The following is a 23,453-nucleotide window of genomic DNA, read 5'->3' as shown; positions in this document are numbered from 1 at the left end:
AATATATAGAAGTTTTTATACAGAGGCAGGACATTCAACTCAATCATGTTTGCATTTACCCTCCTTGCCAGCAACACTGTGGCCCAGATTTTCGCCATGATGAAGAGCTTCTCCATCGTGGCGAAAATGGCGGATGAGCCTAGAAATCCTAAGTCCTGCGCCCCAATGTGGCAGCTGTGATTTTCACAGGGCATGGACTGGAGTCGGGCCTGGATTCACACATGTGTGGTTTATGGAAGCAGCTGGCCATCTAGATCACCAACTGCCTCCAGTGAAGTGGGATTTCGGTAGCGAGGAGAGTGAAACCCTACGGGCAGAATTTTCAGGTCGGCAGGTGGGCGCAGTCAGTGGGCCTGGGATCGGTACTGTCTGGCCTCCGTTAGTAATTACACGCTGGCTGGCCAATTAAGGCTCGCCCAGCGTGAAACGCGGCTCCCCAGTGGTCGGGAAAGGCCAGATGGGGGCGGGGGCCTGTCAGCCACCGGGTCCAATGGTGACCCGGCAGCCAGTTTAAAAATGACACAGAAGGACGTCTCTTTTGTCTCTTATTGCCTAACGTGATGGAGTTGAGTGCGGCTGGAGACACCAGGTGAGGGCAGGTCGGGTGGGCACTCGACCCCCATTTTTCGGATATGTGCCTCACAGTCCTCCTGGAGGAGGTGGCTGGCAGGAGAGACACCCTTGTCCCCGGAGATGGGATGAGGAGGCCAATGCACCTCACAAAGAGGGCATAGTAGGATGTTGCAGCGCAGGTTAGCAGGTGCATCGCACATGGGTGCAGTTCTGGAAGAGGTTCCATGACCTACTGCACTCAGGAAAGGTGAGTACTGTGTTGGCATGGATCAGTGTCTGGAAGTGTTAAGATGTGGCCATCCCCCTGTGGACCTCAGGGGTGCTAGAATCTAAGCGCCAACTGTCAATGACACCAGAGCTGGCCAAGGGGATGAGCCCTGGCTGCTTGGACTGAGTGCCCTGCAGCTTGAGGGTCGCAACTCGGATGTGCCCTGGGAGGTATTCTTCAGCTGGGGTTGGCCAGGCTGCAATGGCGCTGCAGGTAGAGAGTGGACTAATCAATGCTCCTCTGTCCTTTCAGGAGAAGGCGAGCCATAACCAATCAGAGAGGACACATTAAGGCGGAGGCCTGCCCAATCCCTGCTGCTGCTCACCAGATTCGAATGGGTCGCCCTAGAACTAGAGAGCCAGCATGCTCCCCGCACAACCAGGCTTGGAGAGGCAGGGGTGCCAGATGAAGGTAAGAGCACAGCGCACGGAGGTGAGACTTTCGGAGTGTGCAAACATTCTTGTGTAGTCTCTTCATTGATGGGAGCCTCGAACCTGGAGACCCCATTGATCATTGAAAGATGATAGCACCATGATGCCGATCTCCATGATACCTGGCATGTACAGGTACAGTGTGATGATTTTAACTCACGAATCTCCCTTAGATTCGACAGCCCGCACTCGCTCTCTGAACCCCAAAAGACCACCCCTGACGATGGAGAACCACCGGGCTTCACTTGCACCTGCGTCACACCCACTCTCTAAACCAGGCACCAGCTGAGATACCAGCACCCCAGTGGCCATTAGATGGGCAGGTAGAATGTCAGTACATATTGGTGAGGGCACTTCACAATCGTTTGAGGTGCAGGCAGAGGCAGTGAGTGCCCAGGGCACCGGCAGTCAGAGAACTGCTGGGGACCAGGACGATGCTGGATCAAAGGCTGTTGATGAAACTCTGGAGTCGTCCATTAGGCAGCAGATGCTGGATGTGCAGGAGGATCTAGCTGAGATCCATAAGGGTCTGCGTGCCATAGTCTCCATTGTGGAGGAGTCCATGCAGAGCATGACCACTGCACTGGCCATCATGGCCAAGTGCACTGCTTCCTCCATTGAGAGATTGGCTGGGTGGTTAACAATGAGGTTGAGTGTCTTGGGCTACAGGAAGATATAGATGGGGTGGTCAAATGGGCAGATAAGTGGCAGATGGAATTTAACCCTGAATAGGGTGAGGTGATACACTTTAGAAGGAGTAATTTGACAAGGAAGTATTCAATGAACGGCATGACGCTAGGAAGTTCTGAGGAACAAAGGGACCTTGGCGTCTGTGTCCATAGATCTCTGAAGGCAGAGGGGCATGTTAGTGGGGTGGTGAAAAAGGCATATCGGACACTTGCCTTTATCAATCGAGGCATAGATTACAAAAGTAGGGAGGTCATGTTGGAGTTGTATAGAACCTTGGTGAGGCCACAGCTGGAGTACTGTGTACAGTTCTGGTCGCCACATTATAGGAAGAATGTGATTGCACTGGAGGGGATGCAGAGGAGATTCACCAGGCTGTTGCCTGGGATGAAACATTTAAGTTATGAAGAGAGGTTGGATAGACTTGGATTGTTTTCATTGGAGCAGAGAAGACTGAGGGGCAACCTGATCAAGGTGTACAAGATTATGAGGGGCATGGACAGGGTGGATCGGGAGCAGCTGTCCCCCTTAGTTGAAGGGTCAGTCATAAGGGGGCATAAGTTCAAGGTGAGGTGCAGAAGGTTTAGGGGGGGATGTGAGGAAAAACTTTTTTACCCAGAGGGAGGTGACGGTCTGGAATGCACTGCCTGGGAGGTTGGTGGAGGCGGGTTGCCTCACATCCTTTAAAAAGTACCTGGATGAGCTCTTGGCACGTCATAACATTCAAGGCTATGGGCCAAGTGCTGGTAAATGGGATTGGGTAGGTAGGTCAGGTGTTTCTCACATGTCAGTGCAGACTCGATGGGCCAAAGGGCCTCTCCTGCACTGTGATCCTTTGCGATTCTGTGAGAGAGTGGTGCCTTTCATGGAGAGGCAGCTCCAGGAACCGAATCAGGGGTAAAAAGCAAAATACTGCAGATGCTGGAAATCTGAAACAAAAACAGGAAATGCTGGAGAAACTCAGCATGTCTGCAGCATCTGTGGAGAGAGTAATAGAAGTAACATTTTGAGTCCATATGACCTTTCTTCAGGCCCATCTACAGAATCAGGCTCCTGGGGTTGTGCTCAGACCTGCAAGTCCTCACACAGGCACCCCAACCTCAGATGGTCAGTGCCAGTGTGGGAGATGGCTGAGGCACCCAGTATCCCAGATAGGTGCCTGTCAATCAATGGTGTGCAGGGAGGCCCACAGTGACCTCACATTGGTGCACAACCTGCCTGCCTTCTCTGCGGGCTCTTCTCAGGGCAGTCCGAGCGACAGCAGCAGCTCCTCCGCCCCTCTGCCAGTGACTGTGGCATCTGATGAGGCTGTGATGATTGGGGAGATGCCAGCCATGGTATTGGCTGCTCCTTCTCAAGCAGGGCAAGCACAGGCTCCAATGGCCAGAAAATGACTGCCAAGGTCATCAAAGCCAACAAGACACCAGAGTCAGCAGGCTGTCTCCAATGCTGGTGCCAGCGAGGGGGGAGCCATCTAGACGCAGCACTCACAAACATAAGTTAAAGGCACCATGAGCACAAGGGGGACAGTTCACAGGTGATTTTCTGTTCATTTATGTTTGTTTTATATGTCTGCTGGTGTGGACATCTATCAGTGGACATCAGTAATGGTAATGTCATTATGCATTCAATGTGACAATAACTTTAAATTTGCTTTTGTTCTGATGGCCTGAGTATGCTTCACCTTTTTTTCGGGTGCAGGGTACACCAGCATGTGATACCGGACGTGAGTGGCTTGATACTTTATTGCACAGGCATTGATTGGACTTTGGGTTCAAATGAAAGTGTCATTTCAGACATCCAGGATGGAGGCGGCAGCCCTGGCATTAAGTGGGAGCAGCACTTTAGTAACCTCGCTGAAGGAGCACTGGATCAAGGTGTCCCTGGCTCCCTGGAGGTTACCGAGGTCTGTCTCCATACCCTCAGCATTCTCTTCACCGTGCTCGTCTTCTGAATCACTACTGGGCTCATCATCTGTAGCCTGTGCAGCTGTGTAAAGATCCTCTTCCTCCAGTGGGTCCTCCCTTGCCAGTGCCAGATTGTGGAGAGTGCAGCATGCAACCATTATCAGTGATACCTGCTCTGGGGGGTGTTGTAGTACACCCAGTGAACAGTCCAGGCATCAGAAGCGCATCTTGAGAAAACCTGTGGTCCTCCCTACCACTGCCCTTGTGGAGGCATGACTCGCATTGTAAAGCTGCTCTGCCTCTGTTCTTAGGTGGCAGAGAGGCATCATGAGCCACCTCTTCAATGGATAGCCCTTGTCACCCAGCAGCCATCCATCCAGTCGGACCAGAGCACCTGGGAGTGTCTCAGGACGTACGTGTCATGGGAGCTGCGAGGGTACCTTGCACAGGCTTTCAGAATTTGCATCCTATGGTCAGAAACTATCTGGGCGTACATGGAGTAGAATTCCTTCCTGTTGACGAAGGCAACTGGATGATCCACATGTGTGCAGTTGATGGCACCTGGAAGTGGGGGAAACCCAGCAATTGCTACAAAGCCTCTGGCTCGCTCAGCCTGGCTGTCCTCGTCCATACGATATAGAATGAAAGTCAGCACCTGCCTGAACAGAGCTTCCATCACCAACTTCACACAACTGTGGACAGCTGATTGGGATGCTCCACAAAGATCCCCCACTGACCCCTGGAAAGAGCTGGAGGCATAGAAGTTGAGGGCCATTGTGACCTTCAGAGTCACTGGCATGGGGTGTCCCCCCACACAGTCGAAGGTGATCTCAGGCCTGATCATCTGACAAATGGAGGTCACTGTCTCCCTTGAGAGGTGGGGCCTCCTTCAGCATTTCACCTCAGACATATTCAGATAGCTGCATCGCCGCCTGTATACCCTGGCAGCAGGATGGTGGCGTCTTCTGTGGCCCCTTCCTCCTTGGACTGCCTGCTGGTCCTGTGCTCCCTGTGCCTGTGCCTGTGCCTCTCCTCCCACAGGTCCTGCCCCTGGAAGGTGCATTGGGAAACCTGCCCACCTCCTCCTCCTGCCCCTCTCTTCCTCCTCGGAGGTGGTGCCAGCAGCAGAGACCACAATCTCCGTTACCAATGTCATGGAAGGCTGTCTGTTATCTGGAAGAGTCTACAGATGCTGAATCCTCCAGGGACCTTTGAGACACCAATAAGTCCTGAAATGAAGCCTGGAAATGCTAAGACTGAAGCCCCGAACAGAGAAATACCAATAAGCAACCCAGCAGCAAATTATCTCCAAAACTCCTCACTGCTCACATTGGCAGTGCTGCTGACCCTTTTTATGCCACCCTTGGGTAGGTTTTGCAAATTGTCAGCTGTCCGCCTGTCCATTTTGCCCGCACAACGAGCGTGAAAGTGCACAGGGAACGTAAAGCCAAGCTTAATTGCCTTTTTAATGGACTTAACTGACTTCGGAACTGATAGCGGGCACAGCTCCGACACACACGCTCGCCCGCCAATCAAATATCGTGCGAGTGCGCGATGGCATCAGGACACTAGCCTGACATCACCATGCGCTATTTTATGCTCAAGCGGGCCGGGTGCACACCCGCCCACTCAGCGAAAAATTCTGCCCAATATGTGCAAATTAGAGCAGATTTTTGTTCCTGGATCAGGTGCACAGAGACAGGATAATTCTCTGGAAACCTGACCTTTAAAAATGGCCAGCTGCAGTTCTGATTTTTATTCCAGGTCTGGGCGGGATTAGAAATTGGGCCCACCCACCCCGGAGTGAGTGTGGAGGCTGCTTGGTGCAGAGGCAGGCTGGGCAGGGGGCCTGCCTCTGTGCTCCAGCACTTTAATGAATTAAATTAAAAAAGGTTTGAAATGAAAAATGGCCCTCACCCCTCAACCCCCACACACCATCCATGCCAACCTATGCCACCTCCTGCTCCCATGTACCCTCCATGCCTCCTCATACCCTTTGCCAACCCACATACCCCCTATGCCAGCCCATGGCCCCCTATTCAATCCTATGGCCCCTCATACCCCTATGCCAACCCATGCCCTTCTATACAACTGCATTGCCCCCTACACTCCCATGCCAACCTGTGGCCTTCTACACCCCCATTACCCCTCATACATTCTATGCCAACCTGTACCCTCTACCAATCCCCATTAACTCTCATACTGCCTATGTCAACCCAAGCCACTCTACCCATGCCATGGCCCCTCCCCCTATGCCCATTCACATCCCCATGGCCCTTTATAGTCCCTAAGCCAACTTAATGCCAACTCGTGCCAACCCATGCCCCCACCCACCACCCTTTGCCCTTACCACCTCCATGCAAACTCACCTAGTGTCCTTTGACAGTTTTGACAGTTTTTGATCGCTTTGAAGGTTTTGACAACTTTGACAGTTCCATTGAGTTTATGCACTTTTTATGCATGATCATGCTTACTTTTCAAATGGTGCCTTACCTGCTCCCAGATTTTTGCCACAATGGAGAGCCTATCTGTCATGATGAAAATAGCAGATGAGTATGGAAATCCTAAGTCCTGCCCTGAACTCAGCACTTGCTATTTTTGCAGGCCGTGAGCTGGAGTCAGGCTGGAGTTCGTTCATATGCTGTTTACCAAGGCAGCTGGCCATTGAAATCACCAGCTGCCTCCACTAAAATGGGACTACTAGGCCAGGAGTGTGAAACCAGAGTGTGCAGATTTGTGTGTACAGTTAAGATTTGGTCTGAATTTGGTGGATTCATTTGGGTAGCTAGGATGCCGCTTTGCATAGGGCCCCAGGACACTTTTAGGAGAGGTAAGGCACCCTTTGGGATTGTTAACTGTAAACAAGATTGTGCAGGAAAAGTGCATAAACTCAGTGGAACTATCAAAGCTGTCAAAGAACAGTCAAAGGATACTAGGTGAGTTGGCATGGATGGGGTAAGGGCAAAAGATGGTGGGTCGTGTGTGGGGGCATGGGTTAGCATGGGAAAGGCATTATAAAGGGCCATGGGATGTGGGGGGTTTAGGGGCATGTGGGACCATGGGGAGTGGGTAAAGAGGCTTGGGTCAGCATGGGGTATTTGGGGCCATGGGAGGTGAATAGAGAGACATGGGTCAGCATGTGGGTATGAGGGGCCATGAGGGGGTGGGTAGAGTGGCATGGGTTGACATAGAGGTTATGGGGGCCATGGGAGATGCATGGGGGCATGGGACGGCATTGATTGGCATGGGTGGGACATGGGGATTGTTCCGGAAGTGAGGGGTGTGAGGGTTGAGGGTGGAGAGCTATTTTTTGTTTCAATCTTTTTTTAAATTTAATTCAGCACAGTGCTGGATCACAGGGCATGCTTTCAGGCCAGCCACCTCTGCACCCGGGTGCCTCTGAATTCGTCCAGGGGGTGCCAGGCCTGGCTTCCAATCCAGCCCTTCCATGGCCCCATAACCCCTATACCAACCCATGCCACTCCAGCAATCTGCCATGGCCCCTCATACCCCCATGCCACACACCCCATCCCCCCAAGACATCCCCATGGTCCTTTATAGCCCCTATCCCAACTCATGCCAACTCATGCCCCCTAGCCACCACCTACTGCCCTCCAGGACGAAAATAAAACTGCAGGCAGCCATTTTTAAAGGACAGCTTCACAGAGCCGGGGATTCTCCCATCTCGGTGCACCCAACCCAGGAGCAAAAATCTGGGCCTGTGTCGCTCTGCACCACAGCCAAGTGTGATCCAGTCATCAAAATCGGCTGGCATTTTTGGCAGTTTGCTAGTACCCATTCACACATGTGCACGATGACATCAACGCAGTCACAACGTTATCACATAGCACTATAGGATGTATCTACATCTGCACATGCTTGTGATATATCATTATGTATAAACATCATCATTGTGTTGCCCAAGAGCTATTCATGCATGTGTGCAACGATGTTATCGGTCTCCAGTGCTGCTGCTGTGGGTGTGAAGCCAGCCCAGCACGCTCAGCTCGGAATTCAAAACTCCAACATTTGCACCAGCACAGCTTTATTTAATTGATGCCCCACATTATATGGCTGGAGGTGGGTCTTCTGCCACTCACTCAAGTGGAAGTCCTGCCTCAGAAAGCATTCTGATAATCTGATTGGCTGGCAAATCTGTAGTCCAGGAGTGCCACTGAGAGCAGTGGCCACTGCTAGGGTTACAAACAGTACCCAGGGTCAAAGTGCTGGAGCCCCTGCAGAAAGAGAAATCCAGGGTATGGTTCCGAGGAGAGGGAAGGCCTTGGGGGAATGGGGTGGCAGGAGGGGAGGGAGCACCCAGGTGTTAGGTCCACTGGAGTGGGGGGGTGGGTGGCGGGGTCATCACGAAGGGAGGCTGGTAATGGAAGCACCCTCTTCCCTCCTCTCCCCTCAAGCTCTGAGAAGGCTAACCTGCCAGGGTGCCCAACCCCCCATCCCTGAACCCCTCCTGTCAGCCTTAAAATTGAGGCCAGGGCAGGAAGCAGCCCTTAAGTGACCACTTAAGGCCTCATTTGGGATGAGGATGGGCAAATAATCCTAGGACTTGCCTGCACCCCATAAAATTGCAGAGAGGACAAGCAGGAGGGTGATGGGAAGGCCACCTGTGGAATTTTACAGGCCTCCCTAACTGCAAACGGACTGGGGCCTGTGAAATTCTGCACATTGTACCTCCTAATTTTCATCTCATATTATCCTGTACAAATAACTATAGTTAGACCCATTTATTTCAGGCATTTGTCCTATGTCTTTGTTTAATCCTGGCTTCAGGATAACTCAATATAGACAATTTTTGAATTAATTTTAAAACATTATTTTAACTATTTGGTCAACTTTCTATACATAATCTAATATTCTCTTAGGCAACAGGTCGTTTTTTAAGGTGGATTTTCCAATTTGCATGACACAGCAGCAGGAACTGTACACGTGGGCTTTTCTCCCCACACACTCTCCACACAGCCATTTCTGCTCCATTTTCATGTTTAGGCCTTTTTTTAATTTAATGTGTTTGAACTCCATCATTCAGTTTGTCTGTTGCTAGAAGTCTGTGAATTGGGAGTGGATTTTCCAGTGATGTTCCAACTGCTATAGTTTTTAGTGGGAAAGCTGATGTTGGCATTCAAAAATTCTCAACAGTCAAAATAAGTTGTGTTCTGTTGAGCCATGTATTACAGAACATCCTGATTCAGGAATCCAGGTGTAGAACTGCTAAAACAGGAAGTAGCATGTGAACATACGAATTAGAAGTAGGAGTAGGACATTCGGCCCTTCGAGCCTGCTCCACCATTCAATGAGATCGTTAGTGATCTGCTTGTGACCTCAACTTTACATTCTCGCCTACCCCCAATAACCTTTCATCCGCTTGCTTATCAAGAATCTATCTACTTCTGCTTTAAAAAATTGCAAAGACAAACCTTAAGGTTGGACGGGCAGCTTTCTCAATTGGGTTAATTGTTTTATTAATGGCCTTAACAGGCCTTTTACAGATGAGCTGGGGTACAGCTAACTCTGCTGTGCGCCTGCCAAACGGAAGATCAGAGTGACACACGGTGACATCGGGATGCGTGCCCAACATCACTGCACATCATTTTACACATCGGTGTATGGTGCCCACCCCTGCATGCCAAACGAAGATTCTGCCCATGATTTCCCTTTCACAAAACCATGTTGAATCTGCTTGATTACCCTGAATTTTTCCAAATGTCCTACTATAACGTCTTTAGTAATAGCCTCTAACATTTTCCCTATGACAGATGTTAAGCGACCTTGCCTATAGTTTCCTGCTTTCTGAATAAAGGAGTTGCATTTGCTATTTTCCAATCTAATGGAACCTTTCTCGAATCTATAGAAGTTTGGAAAACTAAAACCAACGCATCAACTATCTCACCATCTCACAAGCCACTTCAGGAAAGAGCCTAGGATGAAGTTTATCAGGACCCAGGGACTTGTCAATCTGCAGCTCCAATAATTTTCTCAGTATCACTTCCCTGGTGATTGTAATTTTCCTGAGTTCCTCCCTCCCATTTCCTGATTTACAGCTATTTCTGGAATTTTACTTGTATTCTCTATAGTAAAGATTGATGCAAAATGCTGGTTCTATTTATCTACCATCTCCTTATTTTCCATTATTATTTCCCCAGCCTCATTTTCTATAGGACCAACATTCACTTTGCTAACTCTTTTCCTTTTTAAATATCTATAGAAACTCTTACTATCTGTCTTTATATTTCTAGTTAGCTTTCTCTCGTACTCTAATTTTTCCTCCCTTGTCAATCTTATGATCATTCTTTGCTTTTTCTTAATATTCTGTCCAATCTTCTGACCTGCCACTCATCTTTGCACAATTATGCATTTTCCTTAAGTTTGATATGATCTTTTAACTTTTTTGGTTAACCTTCCCTTGGAATTTTTCTTTCTCATTAGAACATATCTATTCTGTGTATTTTGAAATATCCCCTTGATTGTCTGCTGCTGCATCTTTATTGACCTATTCTTTAACCTAAATTGCCAGGTCACTTTAGCTAGTTCTGCTTTTAAGCCCTCATAATTGCCCTTACTCAAGTTTAAAATATTAGTCTTAGACCCACTCTTCTCTCCCTCAAACTGAATGTAAAATTCAATTGTATTATGATTGCTGCTACCTAGGGGTGCCTTCACTATGAGGTCATTAATTAATTTTGTCTCATTGCACACTACCAGGTCTAGTATAGTCTGTTCTTTGGTTGGTACCAGAACATGCTGTTCTAAGAAACTATCCCAAAAATATTCTATGAATTCCTCATCTAGGCTACCCTTGACCATCTGATTTTTCCAGTCTATATGTAGGTTAAAATCGACAATGATTATTGCTATACCTTTCTGACAAGTTCCCATTATTTCTTCCTTTATACCCCATCCTACAGTTTGGTTACTATTAGGGGTCCTGTACACCACTCTCCATGGAAGCAGCAGGCATGGCTAAGATACTGAGTACTTTGTACCTGCCTTTACCAAGGAAGAAGATGCGGCCAAAATCATAGTGATAGAGGAAGAAGTTGAGAATCTGGATGGGCTAAAAATTAATAAGCAAGTAGATATTAGATAGGCTGGCTGTATTTAAAGTATATAGATCATTAGGAAAAAATCAGATACATTTTAGGAAACTGAGGGAAGTAGGGTGAAAATTGCGGGGACACTGACCATAATCTTTTAATCTTCCTTAGATACAGGAGTCATGCCAGGGGATTGGAGAATTGCAAATGTTATAGCTTTGTTCAAAACAGTTGTAAAGATAAGTGCAGCAACTAGAGGCCAGTCAGTTTAACTTCAGTGGTGAGAAAGCTTTTACAAATGATAATCTAGGACAAGATTAACACGTAGGCAAATGTTTAACATTATTGATCAGAGTAATACAATTTATGTGATGTACATGGACTTTCAAAAGGCATTTGATAAAGTGCCACATATCAGGCTTGCCGGCAAAGTCGAAGCCCATGGAATAAAGGGCTAGTAGGCTGAATGGATAAAAAATTGGCTGAATGACAGGAAACAGAGTGTGGTAGTGAACGGTTGCTCTTAGGATGGAGGATGGTATATAATGGAGTCAGTAGTAGGACCACTGCTTTTCTTGATCTGTTTTAATGACCTGTACTTGAGTTTTCAGGGCACAATTTCAAAATTTGCAGATGACACAAAACTTGGAAGTATTGTGAACTGAGAGGAGGATACTGATAGACTTCAAGAAGACATAGGCCAGGATTTTATGGCCCCACTGTGGTGTGTCTCCCCCTGGTGGATGCAGTGAGCCCTTGAAGCCTCCATTCAGTTCCGTGGGACCGTAATATCCCACTGGGCAGGAGGGGCAGTAAAATCCTGGCCATAGGCAGGTTGGTGAAATGGGAAAACCCATTGTGGACGAAAGTTTTTGCAGAGAATTGTGAAGTGATTCATTTTGGTAGGAAGAATGAGGTGAGGCAACATAAAATAAGGAATACAATTCTAAAGGGGCACAGGAGCAAAGGAACGCCAGGTTATATGTGCACAAATCACTGGAGGTGACAGAGCAGGTTGCAAAAACAGTTTATAAGTCATGCGGGATCTTGGGCTTTATAAATAGGAGTGTAGAGTAGAAATGCAAGGACATTATGGGGAACCTTTATATCATTGGTTTGGTCTCAACTGTGTTATTGTGTCTAATTCAAGGCATCTGTTTAGAAAGGATGTAAAGATATTAAAGAGGGGGCAGAAAAGATTTATGAAAATGGTTCCAGCGATGAGGGACTACAGTTACATGGATAGATTGGAGAAGGTGGGGCTGTTTGCCTGGGTGAAGAGAAGGTTGAGCAGAGATTTTATAGAGGTGTTCAAAATCATGAGGGGTCTAGACAGAGTGGATCAGGAGATCCATTTCAGAAGGGTCAAGAACCAAAGGGCACAGATTTAAGATGATTGGCAAAAGAAGCAATGCTGACATGAGGAAAACATTGTATGCAGTGAGTGGTTGGGATCTACAATGCACTGCCTGGGAGTGTGGTGGAGGCAGATTGACTTCCAAAAGGGAATTGAATAATTATCTGAAGACAAAAAGAATTGCAGGGCTACATGGAAAAGGCAGGCGAATGGGATTAGCTGAGTTGCTTTTGAAAAGAGCCAGCACACACAATGGGCCGAATGGCCTCCTTCTGTGCTGTAATCATTCTTTGATTCTGTAGGACAAGATGTCACATAACAGCAGACAGCAAACACAGATGGAAAGAGGGTACAAAACTAGAAGCCCTAGAGTCCTTTGAAGGGGCCATGCTGAGAATGATTGGGAATGGGAGTGTATTGAGAGTGGAGGAAAGTGAAGTCAGGTGCTGCCTTATGACCCAGCTCAAAAATATACAGGCCACCTTAATTCATGCATCTCCCGCTAATATCCAGCAGCTGGTCACCTCACATATTTTCTTTTCCCACCTATTTCTATTATTATTTTTAAATTTTTTCCATCCATTGTTTTATACCCACCTTTTAGCCTATTTTGATCCCTGCCCCCCATCCCACTCCTACTAGGGCTATCTGTCACTTGCTCATCCTGCCTTCTACCCTTAATGTCACATTAGCACATCCTTTAGCTAATATCACCACCGTCAACACCCCTTTGACCTTTTGTTTATGATGTTTTTGGCCATCTCACCTTTGCCTCCACCTATCACTGACCTTCTATCCAGCTTCACCTGTCCAACCCCCCTTAAACAGTATATATTTCACCACATTTCTGTTTCTCTTTAGTCCTGGTGAAGAGTCAAATGGACTCAAAACATTAACTCTGTCTTTCTCTCCACAGGTGCTGTCAGACCTGCTGAGTTTTTCCAGCAATTTTTGTTTTTGTTTCATATATTCCTTTCACTGGTTTCAAACGCAAAAGCATCAGGATAAAAAATATACTAAACATACATACACAGGTTACTTCATAAGGTAGCACTTTATTTCAACTTATTCCAGAGAGTTTGGAGGGAATTTTCCCAGGCCTGTGGAGTGCATTTGGAGATGGTCAGGAAATCACTAGGATGGTTCTCCAACGTGTTCCGGCCTCCTTTCACTTTTCCATGGTGCAGTTTGTGTGCAATATCAGCAACTCATCTGGCAAATGTACTTGTTAATGATTCAATTATCAGTCATTTTCCCAAGGCAATGGAATTTTACCAGTGCTACACTTAGTGTTCTCAACTCTGATTGAATGTTTTCCTGGAGGTTATACCACATGACCTGCCCCAATATTCCAGCCATTAGTTGGCCAACACATCTATCCTTGTGACACACTGCATTTTAACACCAATTGGAAAGCAAAAAGACTCATTACCCAAAAAGATGATGCTTGACTGTCAGCCAAAGAGACTTTTCCCCCCATTTTCAATATTTCTATATCTGGGAAATGGAAACGTTCAAAGAATGTTTTTTAAAAATCTTTTAGCGTCCCTATTAATTTTTCCAAGGTTTCACACAGCAGTGCCCTGGAGATTGATCTTCAATTCCTAGAGACTCCAGGCCAAGCCTAGCCGGGACTCCCAGCATTCAGAACTCACTAACTCACAGGAGCAACTGAACAATGAGAGGTTGGAGTGGCCTGAAACAACCATGCAATGTAAACTTTAAGTGTGGAAGACAGCAAACCTGAGGTAATCCATAGGTAGAGGTTGTCACTGCAGTCGTACCTCATTGAGACAAAAGCTACAATGCTTGGTGGAAGAAATGGCTGCCCGTTCCTTCAGCCTTATCCCACTCTCATTTCTCTCTGCCATATTTTGTGCTATTCACCTCAGCAACACTCTTGGTGCAGCCACTGTGAAGGTTGCCGGTCACCCTGTGAACTGATTCACCCTCCCGTCTCCTCAATCCACACACCATCCTGAAATGTACAGTGACCGCAAAGGTGGTTCTTAATTAAAAGCCTTCTGGAAGATTGAACCAGAAGGAGCAGCAATCATGTGTGTGAGGTGCCAATGTGGAAATGGTCCCAATATCTGAAAAAAAAACTAATTTGGGAAAATTCAGCTCTTTACACCTGATATTGTAGAATAAGGTAGCAGTAAATGAAAGGATGATATTCCATGGCAGTTGAGGTGGTGTAGGGGATAATGCTGATGATGGTGCAATGGATCATTTCTTAGCATACATGTGGATATCTTAGGCAGTTAGATGACAATAACCATAATGACAACCTGGCACTAGGCTCTTTGGACCTGCAAATATCTTTCAGTCTTTGGGTGAATCAGAATGATCTGGCCTTGCCTGTGGATAGGGGGTTTTCTCTACTTCCTTCATAATGAGGTGTTTTTGGGTTGCAAAATAGCAGATGACAATAGGATACACGGTCTCGCCTATCCAAGGATTTGAGTGGTTGCTTCAATGGGCCAAAAGTTTATCTACTTGTTAGATGCATGGGTCTTCTTGCATTTGCACTCATTTTCTTTTCAGGACTCCTGCCAGGGTGGTATTGGGCAGGAATGTGAACAGCATCCTTCATCTCCCAAGAGGGCCCCTCAAATTGGCTTTCACCTTGAACTAAAGCAAGAACAGAGGGTTATGATAAAATAAAATTATTTTGGCTTGTGCCTGGGAAATAGGCATTAACCAACTTGGATGTTAATGGATTGGCATCTTCGGTAAACCTCTCAAAGCCATGACTTCCACTACCGAGAAGGACAAAGGCAGCAGGTACATGGGAACACCATCATCTCCAAATTCCCCTCCAAGTCATACTCAGCTATTCTGAGTTGGAAATGTATCATCGTTCCTTCATCATCACTGGGTCAAAATCCCAGAACTCCTAAACAACAATGTGGGAGTACTTTCAGCACACAGATTCAAGATTTAAGAATACATAGTAGTCCACCATCATCTTCACAAGGATAACTAAGGATGGGCAATAAACACTACCCTTGCAAATAATGTGCACTATCTGGTTCATATATGTTACATGTGTGTTCCCTTAAAATCAACAGTGATAAGAAATTGTGTCTAGGGCCAGATTGCTGATGTAAATCCTGCAATACAAAAAGGATTTCAACTGTTTACTTATTAAATTCTGCTGTTGTTTTTTTTACTTTGGAAAATGTAATAATTGGGAATGAGGCAACTACAGAGTAACACAGTGAACAGTTTCAGTCAGGGGACGATCTTTGTCCATCTAGTCCATTTGTCTAAAATATGTCCTTGTACATTTTAATCCCTGAATCATATTTTCTGACACAAACCTGTTTATTTCCACATTGACTGAAGTGTCAGAGATCTTTTTCGACCACTTATGCATCATAGTGATAACATATGTTTATATTTTCTCATTTTTGCTCTGGTAATGGGGTTCAGTTATATGGCAACAGATTTCTCAAATCACAATGCTTAGCAGGTAGAATTGAGTTATACTGAGGACAAGGAATGACTGCAGCTCAGTTTGAAGACTATGCTTGGACTATTGAGACATGAGGAAATATAGTTCACACTGAGTCTGCTGTGAGGTGATGACATGGAATGGGCCTCAGACACCTTGTTTTTGGCAGATCAGGAAGAGCTTGGGCCTGACACCTGAGCTATTCCTGTCACAACACAAAACTGGTATATAACTGCATGTCTATATTTCAAAGATTATAATGAAAATCTGAAAGTATTTTTAATCCTTTCAGTGCCTCTGTGTCTTGAAACTTGGGGCGAATAGTAATGATTGAAACATTTACAAAAATGAACTCCCTGCCTGTTAAAAGCCAAACAAAAATTAAGAAATTGTAGTAAATGAATTCATACATTCAGTCTCAGGAATGCTTGCATTTTATTGCTCATCACTTGTTTGCCTTGAGCTTTATTGTTGAACCGCTTTAGTCCATGTGGTGTAAGTATGCCCACTGTACTATTAGCTAAGGAGTTTCAGGACTTTGACCAGCAACAATGAGGGAATGGGAACTTGGAGGTGATGTGTTTTCACACACCTGCTGCCCTTGTCCTTCTAGGTAATGGAGCTCACGGATTTGGGAGGTGTTGTCGCAGGAGTTTTGACAATTTATTGTACTGCGTCCGGCAGATAGCACACATTGCACCAGTGGTAAAGGGACTGGATGTTTAAGCTGATAGGTGATGTTCCCATCCAGGTATATGAAGAATGTTCTGTCACATTCCTGAATTGTAGGTGGTGGAGAGTTTTGCAGAATCAAGAGTTGAGCTACTGCTGGTAGAATAGAATAGAATTTCTGACCTGCTTCAGTAGCCATGGCATTTATGTGGCTGGTCCATTTAAATTTCTGCTCAATGGTAACTCTCCCAAAATGTTCATAATGGGACTTTGGGCGAAGGTAATACGATGTTCATTTCCCGACACATCACTTTAAACACTTGCACTTGCTGTTTAATGGTGAAGTTTCAAGTGCTAGGTGAGATACAAGTGCACTATGAGTGTGCAAAGTTATCAAGGTCATTGTTGTTAAGTGCGCTTCAAAGGCAAAATACCGTTACAATAGTACATGGATACTAATCAGTTTTCAGGCGAATAGGGGCTAGCAAAATGTTCCTACTTCCCTCTATCGGGCTATCACTTTAAATGTCCAAAATTGAGTTATTTCAGTGAGGGGGATGTGGCCATCCCTCTGTTTTACCATCTATGGATATTCTTCAACTCCCCATAGATTTTGTTGCACCGAATCCCTCTATTCAAAAGTGAAACTTTACACAGCCGCTGGATGTGCAACAGGAATCAAAAGTGATGTGCAGTAATAATAAGTTCTGTTTCTGGCTTCATCTTATGTTAGAAGTTGAACCCGTCTGCGCTGAGAGTCTTGTTGCCTTGTTGGTTACGGAAGATTATAAAGCGTTGTCAAGGTGATTTATCAGCCGCCTGTCAGCGTACATTTGCAGCTGCTCCCGAGTTAGATCTGTTTATACTAGCCGCTGTATCCCCCTTCACTTGAAGAACTGCGCAGTTGGAATGTATAAAATACAAGCGAGTCCTCGGCCACCCAGAGAAGGGCTTTTGTGTGAGAACCGTATATGGCTGTGGAATAGGAATCTGTGTAGCCAGGCTAGGGGTCTGGTCCTTTTTTGGGGCTGCTGTGGGTGGAGGCAGCGGGTGACGAGACCCAAAGGCTATAAAACTTAGCAAAGTGGGAAGGAAGAGTGCACCATCCCAGAGTAAAGGACCCCGGCAAAGCAGACAGGGTGAGTCCCAGGCAAGGGTTAATCGGCAGCTCTGTGTGCCTATATACATTATTCAATATTTAGAATTGTTCTCAGGTTGTATTAATGGGGAAACTGCAAGCAACAGGCTTATTGTAAATTATTGTAAATTAAAACCTCTCATTTATGTATTTTCTTAAAGGAAGGTTACAATAGTTTTAATGCAAATTGACAACTTTATTGCAGGTTGATGTTAGTTGGTGATTAGAAGAAAGGATTTAAAATAAAATCTGCCTTGTGTAGCAATATTTGGGGTTTGAAAAGTAAGTTTTAGGGTTGGTAAAGTGGATTTGATTCTGTAGGTTGCTGATAGATGCTAATATTGAAACCACTTGTTCTGATGAAGGTTCTGTATGTGATGGCACAGAGGTGTATCATTGTACTGCTTTCTTCTCGAAGTAATTAGTGCCCGAGAGATCATTAAATGTTCCCCAGCACTTGACTCCTTTATCTGTAGTTTGAGAAATACTTGGGAAGAGGGTAAAGTACCATTCATTCCGTTGGGGTATATTCCCAGACGTGCTGGAAGTTGACAAAATGTTATTGTAAACGATCAACTGCAAGGGTGAGGATTGAGCAGTTGGAGGTCCAGCTTTGTGCATATAACATCGAGCAAGAGCTGTATTGTGGACTTCAGAATCTTCATCTGTTTATTCCAGGAATCAATATCGCCTTTTTTAGTGTTGTTTCCTACATCTGCTTTGCTATGGCTAATCGGGAGAACAGATGAGGGGTGACAGTGTCTGCCAAAGGATCACTAGCTCACGATAGACCAGATTTTGGCATGTATTAGCCTTACGTGTAATTGCTATAATATTGCGTTGCAGTCGCTCAGTGTTGTGGATTTTCTGGCTTTATTACTAAATATGGTTCTTTCGCAATCCCTTTCCAACGCCTCTCTGGTGGTCGTTCTTGGTATTGCAAGCCCGGGGTTAATGCTGAGGATGGGCAGGAGCAACTTGGACCATAAAAAAATATTCTTGAGAGAATTTTTATGGTGTCGAGGGCGATTTCCTAATTAGGAAAAGATGCATTAAAAGAAAGCTCTTCAATTTATTTGGACTTCCTGTCCGGGCGCGGGGATCTATTGGCTACTTTGAGAAATTTAAGCAGCCACTCTCCGAACAAGGACCCGTCTGAGAAACTGGATTTGCAATGAGCCAGGCACTTGATTAAAGTTGTCTTTTTGGTGAATATTCTGAATTACAGAAACCTTACTGGCACCTTCAAATTCGGTGCAATAGTCGTTATTTATTGTTTTAGACAGTCTCACAGTTCCAGTTGTCCCTCATCCTGTCCTGGTACAGCCTATGGCTTTGGTACTTGAATATTTAGATAACATTGAATGTATTGATGGATACATAAATCTAGTTTTTTTTTCACAAGCACACAAATACATCCGCCTGGTTGTGTTTTCTGACCTAGAATCCTTTATTCCACTAGACGCAAACAGATTGAACATGTGTGACGAGGAGGAGAGTACAGCGCTGGTTTGCGATAACGGCTCCGGACTGTGTAAGGCTGGCTTCGCCGGGGATGACGCTCCCCGCGCGGTCTTCCCCTCCATCGTGGGCCGCCCCCGTCATCAGGTCAGCCGCCGGCAACACCCAGGGCCCTTGAGCGAAGGGGGTCAGCTGTCAGTCTTCAAGAGCAGCATGAAATCCTGCAGCTAAACTAGTAATGCTATCATTGTGGGGTGTGCACCAGAAATCTGATTACATTAAAATTGATATTTTAATCAGTTGTACACAGGGATAGTCAACATTTTGAGTTTTGATAGGCTAGATAACAGACTGTTTCCATTAGCTGCAGGCTGCTTGGAGGACACTGATTTAAAGCAATTGAACAAAGAAGCTGTGGGGATATGTAATATTTTTAATAGAGTTGTTGTGATCTGGAATGCACTGCCTAAGAGGGGTGAAGGAAGCAGATCCAATAGTAATTTGAAATATGATTGAAAAATAAAACGAAAACAGAAAATGCTGGAAAAACTCAATAGGTCTAACAGCATCTGCGGAGAGAAAAACAGAGTTAATGTTTCTTCTTCAAAGTCATACGGACTCGAAACGTTTTTCTAGCCACAGATGCTGTCAGACCTGCTGAGTTTTTCCAGCTCTTTCTGCTTTTGTTTCAGATTTTCAGCATCCATAGTATTTTGATTCTTTTTGAAAAATAAAAACTTTTAGAAGGCCATAAGAGCTGGGGAGTGGGACTAATTGGACAGCTCTTTCACAGAGTCAGCATAGACAATGAAGGGCCAAGTGGCCTCCTGTGCTGTATAATTCTCTGAAAATGACAAGCTTGATTCTGGATGAATAAATTATCCCATACACAATCAGAAAGAATGAAGACTCATTATAAATTACAGGCCTGGAGGTAGACATAAAACATAAACCACATGTAAAGTTTGCAGCAATCTCATGTCAATTATTCCTCACTATATGTTGGACTCTGGTTACCTGAATTGTAAATTCTCAAACATTATTTCAGCATGTTCATCATATATGTGAACTCCTCCTGTTCTGTTTAACCCTACAGGGCGTTATGGTTGGGATGGGCCAGAAAGACAGCTATGTAGGTGACGAGGCTCAGAGTAAGAGGGGCATCCTGACCCTGAAATACCCCATCGAGCATGGCATCATCACAAATTGGGACGATATGGAGAAGGCAAGGCACTTGCATTCTTCCTGAACCACTTAAATCAAGCTTTCTGGAAATGGCTCTAAAAGCATTATGTTCAGATAAGATAATCGATGTAAATACTGAAAGTATTGATTGAGATGAACAGGGCAGCTATATTTTAAAACACTGGTCATTATTTCTGCAGATCTGGCACCACACTTTCTATAATGAGCTACGGGTAGCCCCCGAGGAACATCCAACTCTGCTCACAGAGGCTCCCCTAAACCCCAAGGCCAACCGTGAAAAGATGACCCAGGTACTGCACTGTTTGTTGCTGCCTTATCAGTAATCCACCAGCTTTGACTAACTCCATTATACTTTGATGATTTGGCAAATTCACTCAATAGACTTAAAACCACTATCAATAACATTGTCTGGAACTTATGACTTATGTTAGAAATCTAGATCTCTCGATTTGCACCCCAATTAAATCTTTAGGCATTGGCGTCTAGCTATACCAATATCAATTAAATGAATAAACAAACATTTACTCATATAACAGCACTAACATAACCATTTTCCTAACTATGGTCATTTCCAGATCATGTTTGAGACCTTCAATGTGCCAGCCATGTATGTTGCTATCCAGGCCGTGCTGTCCCTTTACGCATCCGGCCGTACAACAGGTAAGTAAGAACAGTGTTCCCTGTGTTGGAAGACAGGGCCTATCTCTGGCTGTTTCTGATCAAGTAGCTGTGACTTTGTGCAGGTATCGTGCTGGACTCCGGAGATGGTGTCACCCACAATGTGCCAATCTATGAGGGTTATGCCCTGCCCCATGCCATCATGCGTCTGGATCTGGCTGGCCGTGATCTCACCGACTACCTCATGAAAATCCTTACTGAACGTGGCTATTCATTTGTCACCACAGGTAAGGAGCAGGGTTTTTTTTTAATAGCAGCACTTTCTTCGTGACCCTGCATGGCTATTATAATGAAAACTTAATTTATGTTAATCTTTTATATTAAAGTTTACAGTGATGCCTATGACTGGAGAGCAGGAAATTTTAACAGGTATTTAAATGCAGGGAGGTCATCAGCAATTGTTTTTAAAATTAAAGGAGTTTAGACCTTTGAAAATCCCACCTTAGAATAATTTGACAAATGTCCAGTCCCACAGCAGCTGCAAAAAAAACTTCCACCAGTTGTCTGATGGCTCCAAAGCCAAGTCTTCAGGCAGGATGCTCATGACTGTTCTACCAATAGATAGACACAAAGAGCATTTAATAAAAGAAACAAGTATTCACCCTTCCTTGGGAAGGCAAAGCAGCATTCTATACACTAAGAAAAGATTGTGATGGATGTTATCCACTTGCAGCAGGTGTAAATTTAGCCGATGCAAATGATTAAGTAATTAGGAAATTCTAAATGCAATTTCTCCACTCTCAGTAACTGTTTACAGTTTTGTGTAGTTACATTTTTGTTTTTCCAAGATCTTCTCTTTTGCATCATGATATCTCAGTAATGATTTTTTCCTTTAGATTTAGTGGAAAGTGGAGCAATTCCTCTTGCAAAAATAAATAGATGACTATATACAATTGTATATTTAGTATGGCCACAAGATCAAATCAAATTTTGTCAAAGACAAACCTGATGTATTATTTCACTTTGATTCACAGCTGAACGTGAGATTGTCCGTGATATTAAGGAGAAGTTGTGCTATGTGGCTCTTGACTTTGAGAATGAGATGGCCACTGCTGCCTCCTCTTCCTCCTTGGAGAAGAGTTATGAACTGCCTGATGGCCAGGTCATCACCATAGGTAACGAGCGTTTCCGTTGCCCAGAGACTCTCTTCCAGCCATCTTTCATTGGTGAGTTGATTTTATTGAAAACATTATTTGCTAATACAAGTGCTTTAAAGGATCCAAATAAATGCATTGTTTAACTATGCTGCAACTTGGATTACGAGTGCATGGGATAATATCATTACCATCATTCCGTTAACTGAGTAGAAAAATAAGGTGCAAGCTCCATCTGTGACTACAATCCACATTTATTACTAATTCTACATTGACACTAGCTGATTCAGACAATCAACTCCCATTAATGAACAGGCGAGCCACTCATGGCCAGAGCCATCACCATTGTCTTCTGAATCAGTTTACTGTATAATAAAATAAACATCCCCAAGGATAAATGGAACCGAGTTACAGATTAGCCAGGATCTAATTCAATGGTGGAACAGGTTTGAGGGACTGAATGACCTACTCTTGTTCCTACATTCCCCATGTCAGGTACATGAAAGTAATTATTTGTGTAGCAAGGTAACCAAGGCAATTTTACCTAACCAGTATCTGCTTAATCCATTGGTGACCTTGGATTGGCACAAAATCTCAACAAACAGCAAGTTTGCAAGCTTACATTTTTCTACAGACAGTCTGCACACTGAGATATCTTTTACAAAGAGTAGTTGGAATTCAAAACTTCCTTTAATCATGGATTTACATCTACTTGCCAGGGATGGAGTCTGCAGGCATCCACGAGACCACATACAACAGCATCATGAAGTGTGATATCGACATCAGGAAGGATTTATATGCCAACAACGTACTGTCAGGAGGTACCACCATGTACCCTGGTATTGCTGACCGTATGCAAAAGGAAATCACTGCATTGGCCCCCAGCACCATGAAAATCAAGGTTAGTTAAGCAAGTTAAATAGCATAATGTTATTTTCTGTCTGATCATTGTTAACCTCACTTGATAATGTCAAGCAGAATGATCGTTTTCCCAGCAAAATGCTAACCTAAATTGCCAGTGGAACCTCATCAGTAGAAACTCTGTGAAGTTTGGTCGCTGACCGTTAATTCAATATGGGGCAAAGAGATGAGAAATATTTGTTTCCATGAGTGAAGTGCTTAAGCCAGAACAAGGCAGAAATCACTTCCATGTTGAGGTTAGGACCATGTAGTCAAATGAATGTTACCAGAAACATCAGATGACACTCAATGCATAATTTCAATGGCACCTATAGGTATCTTATAACAGAGTGCAATGCAAAGAGAATATATGTGGAAGCAAAGTTGCACCAACATCCATTCCATTGGTAAATCCTCTTATAAAGCATATAATTAAAACTGAAAATAGAGTGATGTGTAAATTATTTAATTCCAATCCCAACTGATCTTAACTATTCAATATTTGACTATTATATAGACTTTAGTGCTTCAGTGTCACAACTATCTTAATAAATGTACACAGTATACTTTAA

General features: G+C 44.8%; 1 protein-coding gene across 3 annotated transcripts in view; it reads left to right on the top strand.

Moving 5' to 3' along the window:
- Positions 1 to 23,453, top strand: part of acta2 (actin alpha 2, smooth muscle) — a 39,963-nt gene that overhangs the window by 14,445 nt on the left and 2,065 nt on the right. The window contains exons 1-8 of one of the 3 annotated variants that reach the window (XM_041209468.1): positions 17,140 to 17,207; positions 19,005 to 19,150; positions 20,100 to 20,228; positions 20,389 to 20,499; positions 20,785 to 20,869; positions 20,953 to 21,114; positions 21,862 to 22,053; positions 22,701 to 22,882. In XM_041209468.1, the coding sequence (XP_041065402.1) occupies positions 19,022 to 19,150; positions 20,100 to 20,228; positions 20,389 to 20,499; positions 20,785 to 20,869; positions 20,953 to 21,114; positions 21,862 to 22,053; positions 22,701 to 22,882 (990 nt within the window). In that variant the 5' untranslated portion in view covers positions 17,140 to 17,207; positions 19,005 to 19,021. Of the gene's footprint in view, positions 1 to 17,139; positions 17,208 to 17,399; positions 17,544 to 19,004; positions 19,151 to 20,099; positions 20,229 to 20,388; positions 20,500 to 20,784; positions 20,870 to 20,952; positions 21,115 to 21,861; positions 22,054 to 22,700; positions 22,883 to 23,453 lie in introns of those variants that run through there. The other 2 variants (XM_041209465.1, XM_041209466.1) reach the window with 2 other exon arrangements.

Source organism: Carcharodon carcharias, chromosome 17 (assembly GCF_017639515.1).
Source record: "Carcharodon carcharias isolate sCarCar2 chromosome 17, sCarCar2.pri, whole genome shotgun sequence".
Taxonomy (NCBI): Eukaryota; Metazoa; Chordata; class Chondrichthyes; order Lamniformes; family Lamnidae; genus Carcharodon; species Carcharodon carcharias.
The sequence above is the reverse complement of the archived record's forward strand: the minus strand, read 5'-3'. Positions and strand labels throughout refer to the sequence as shown.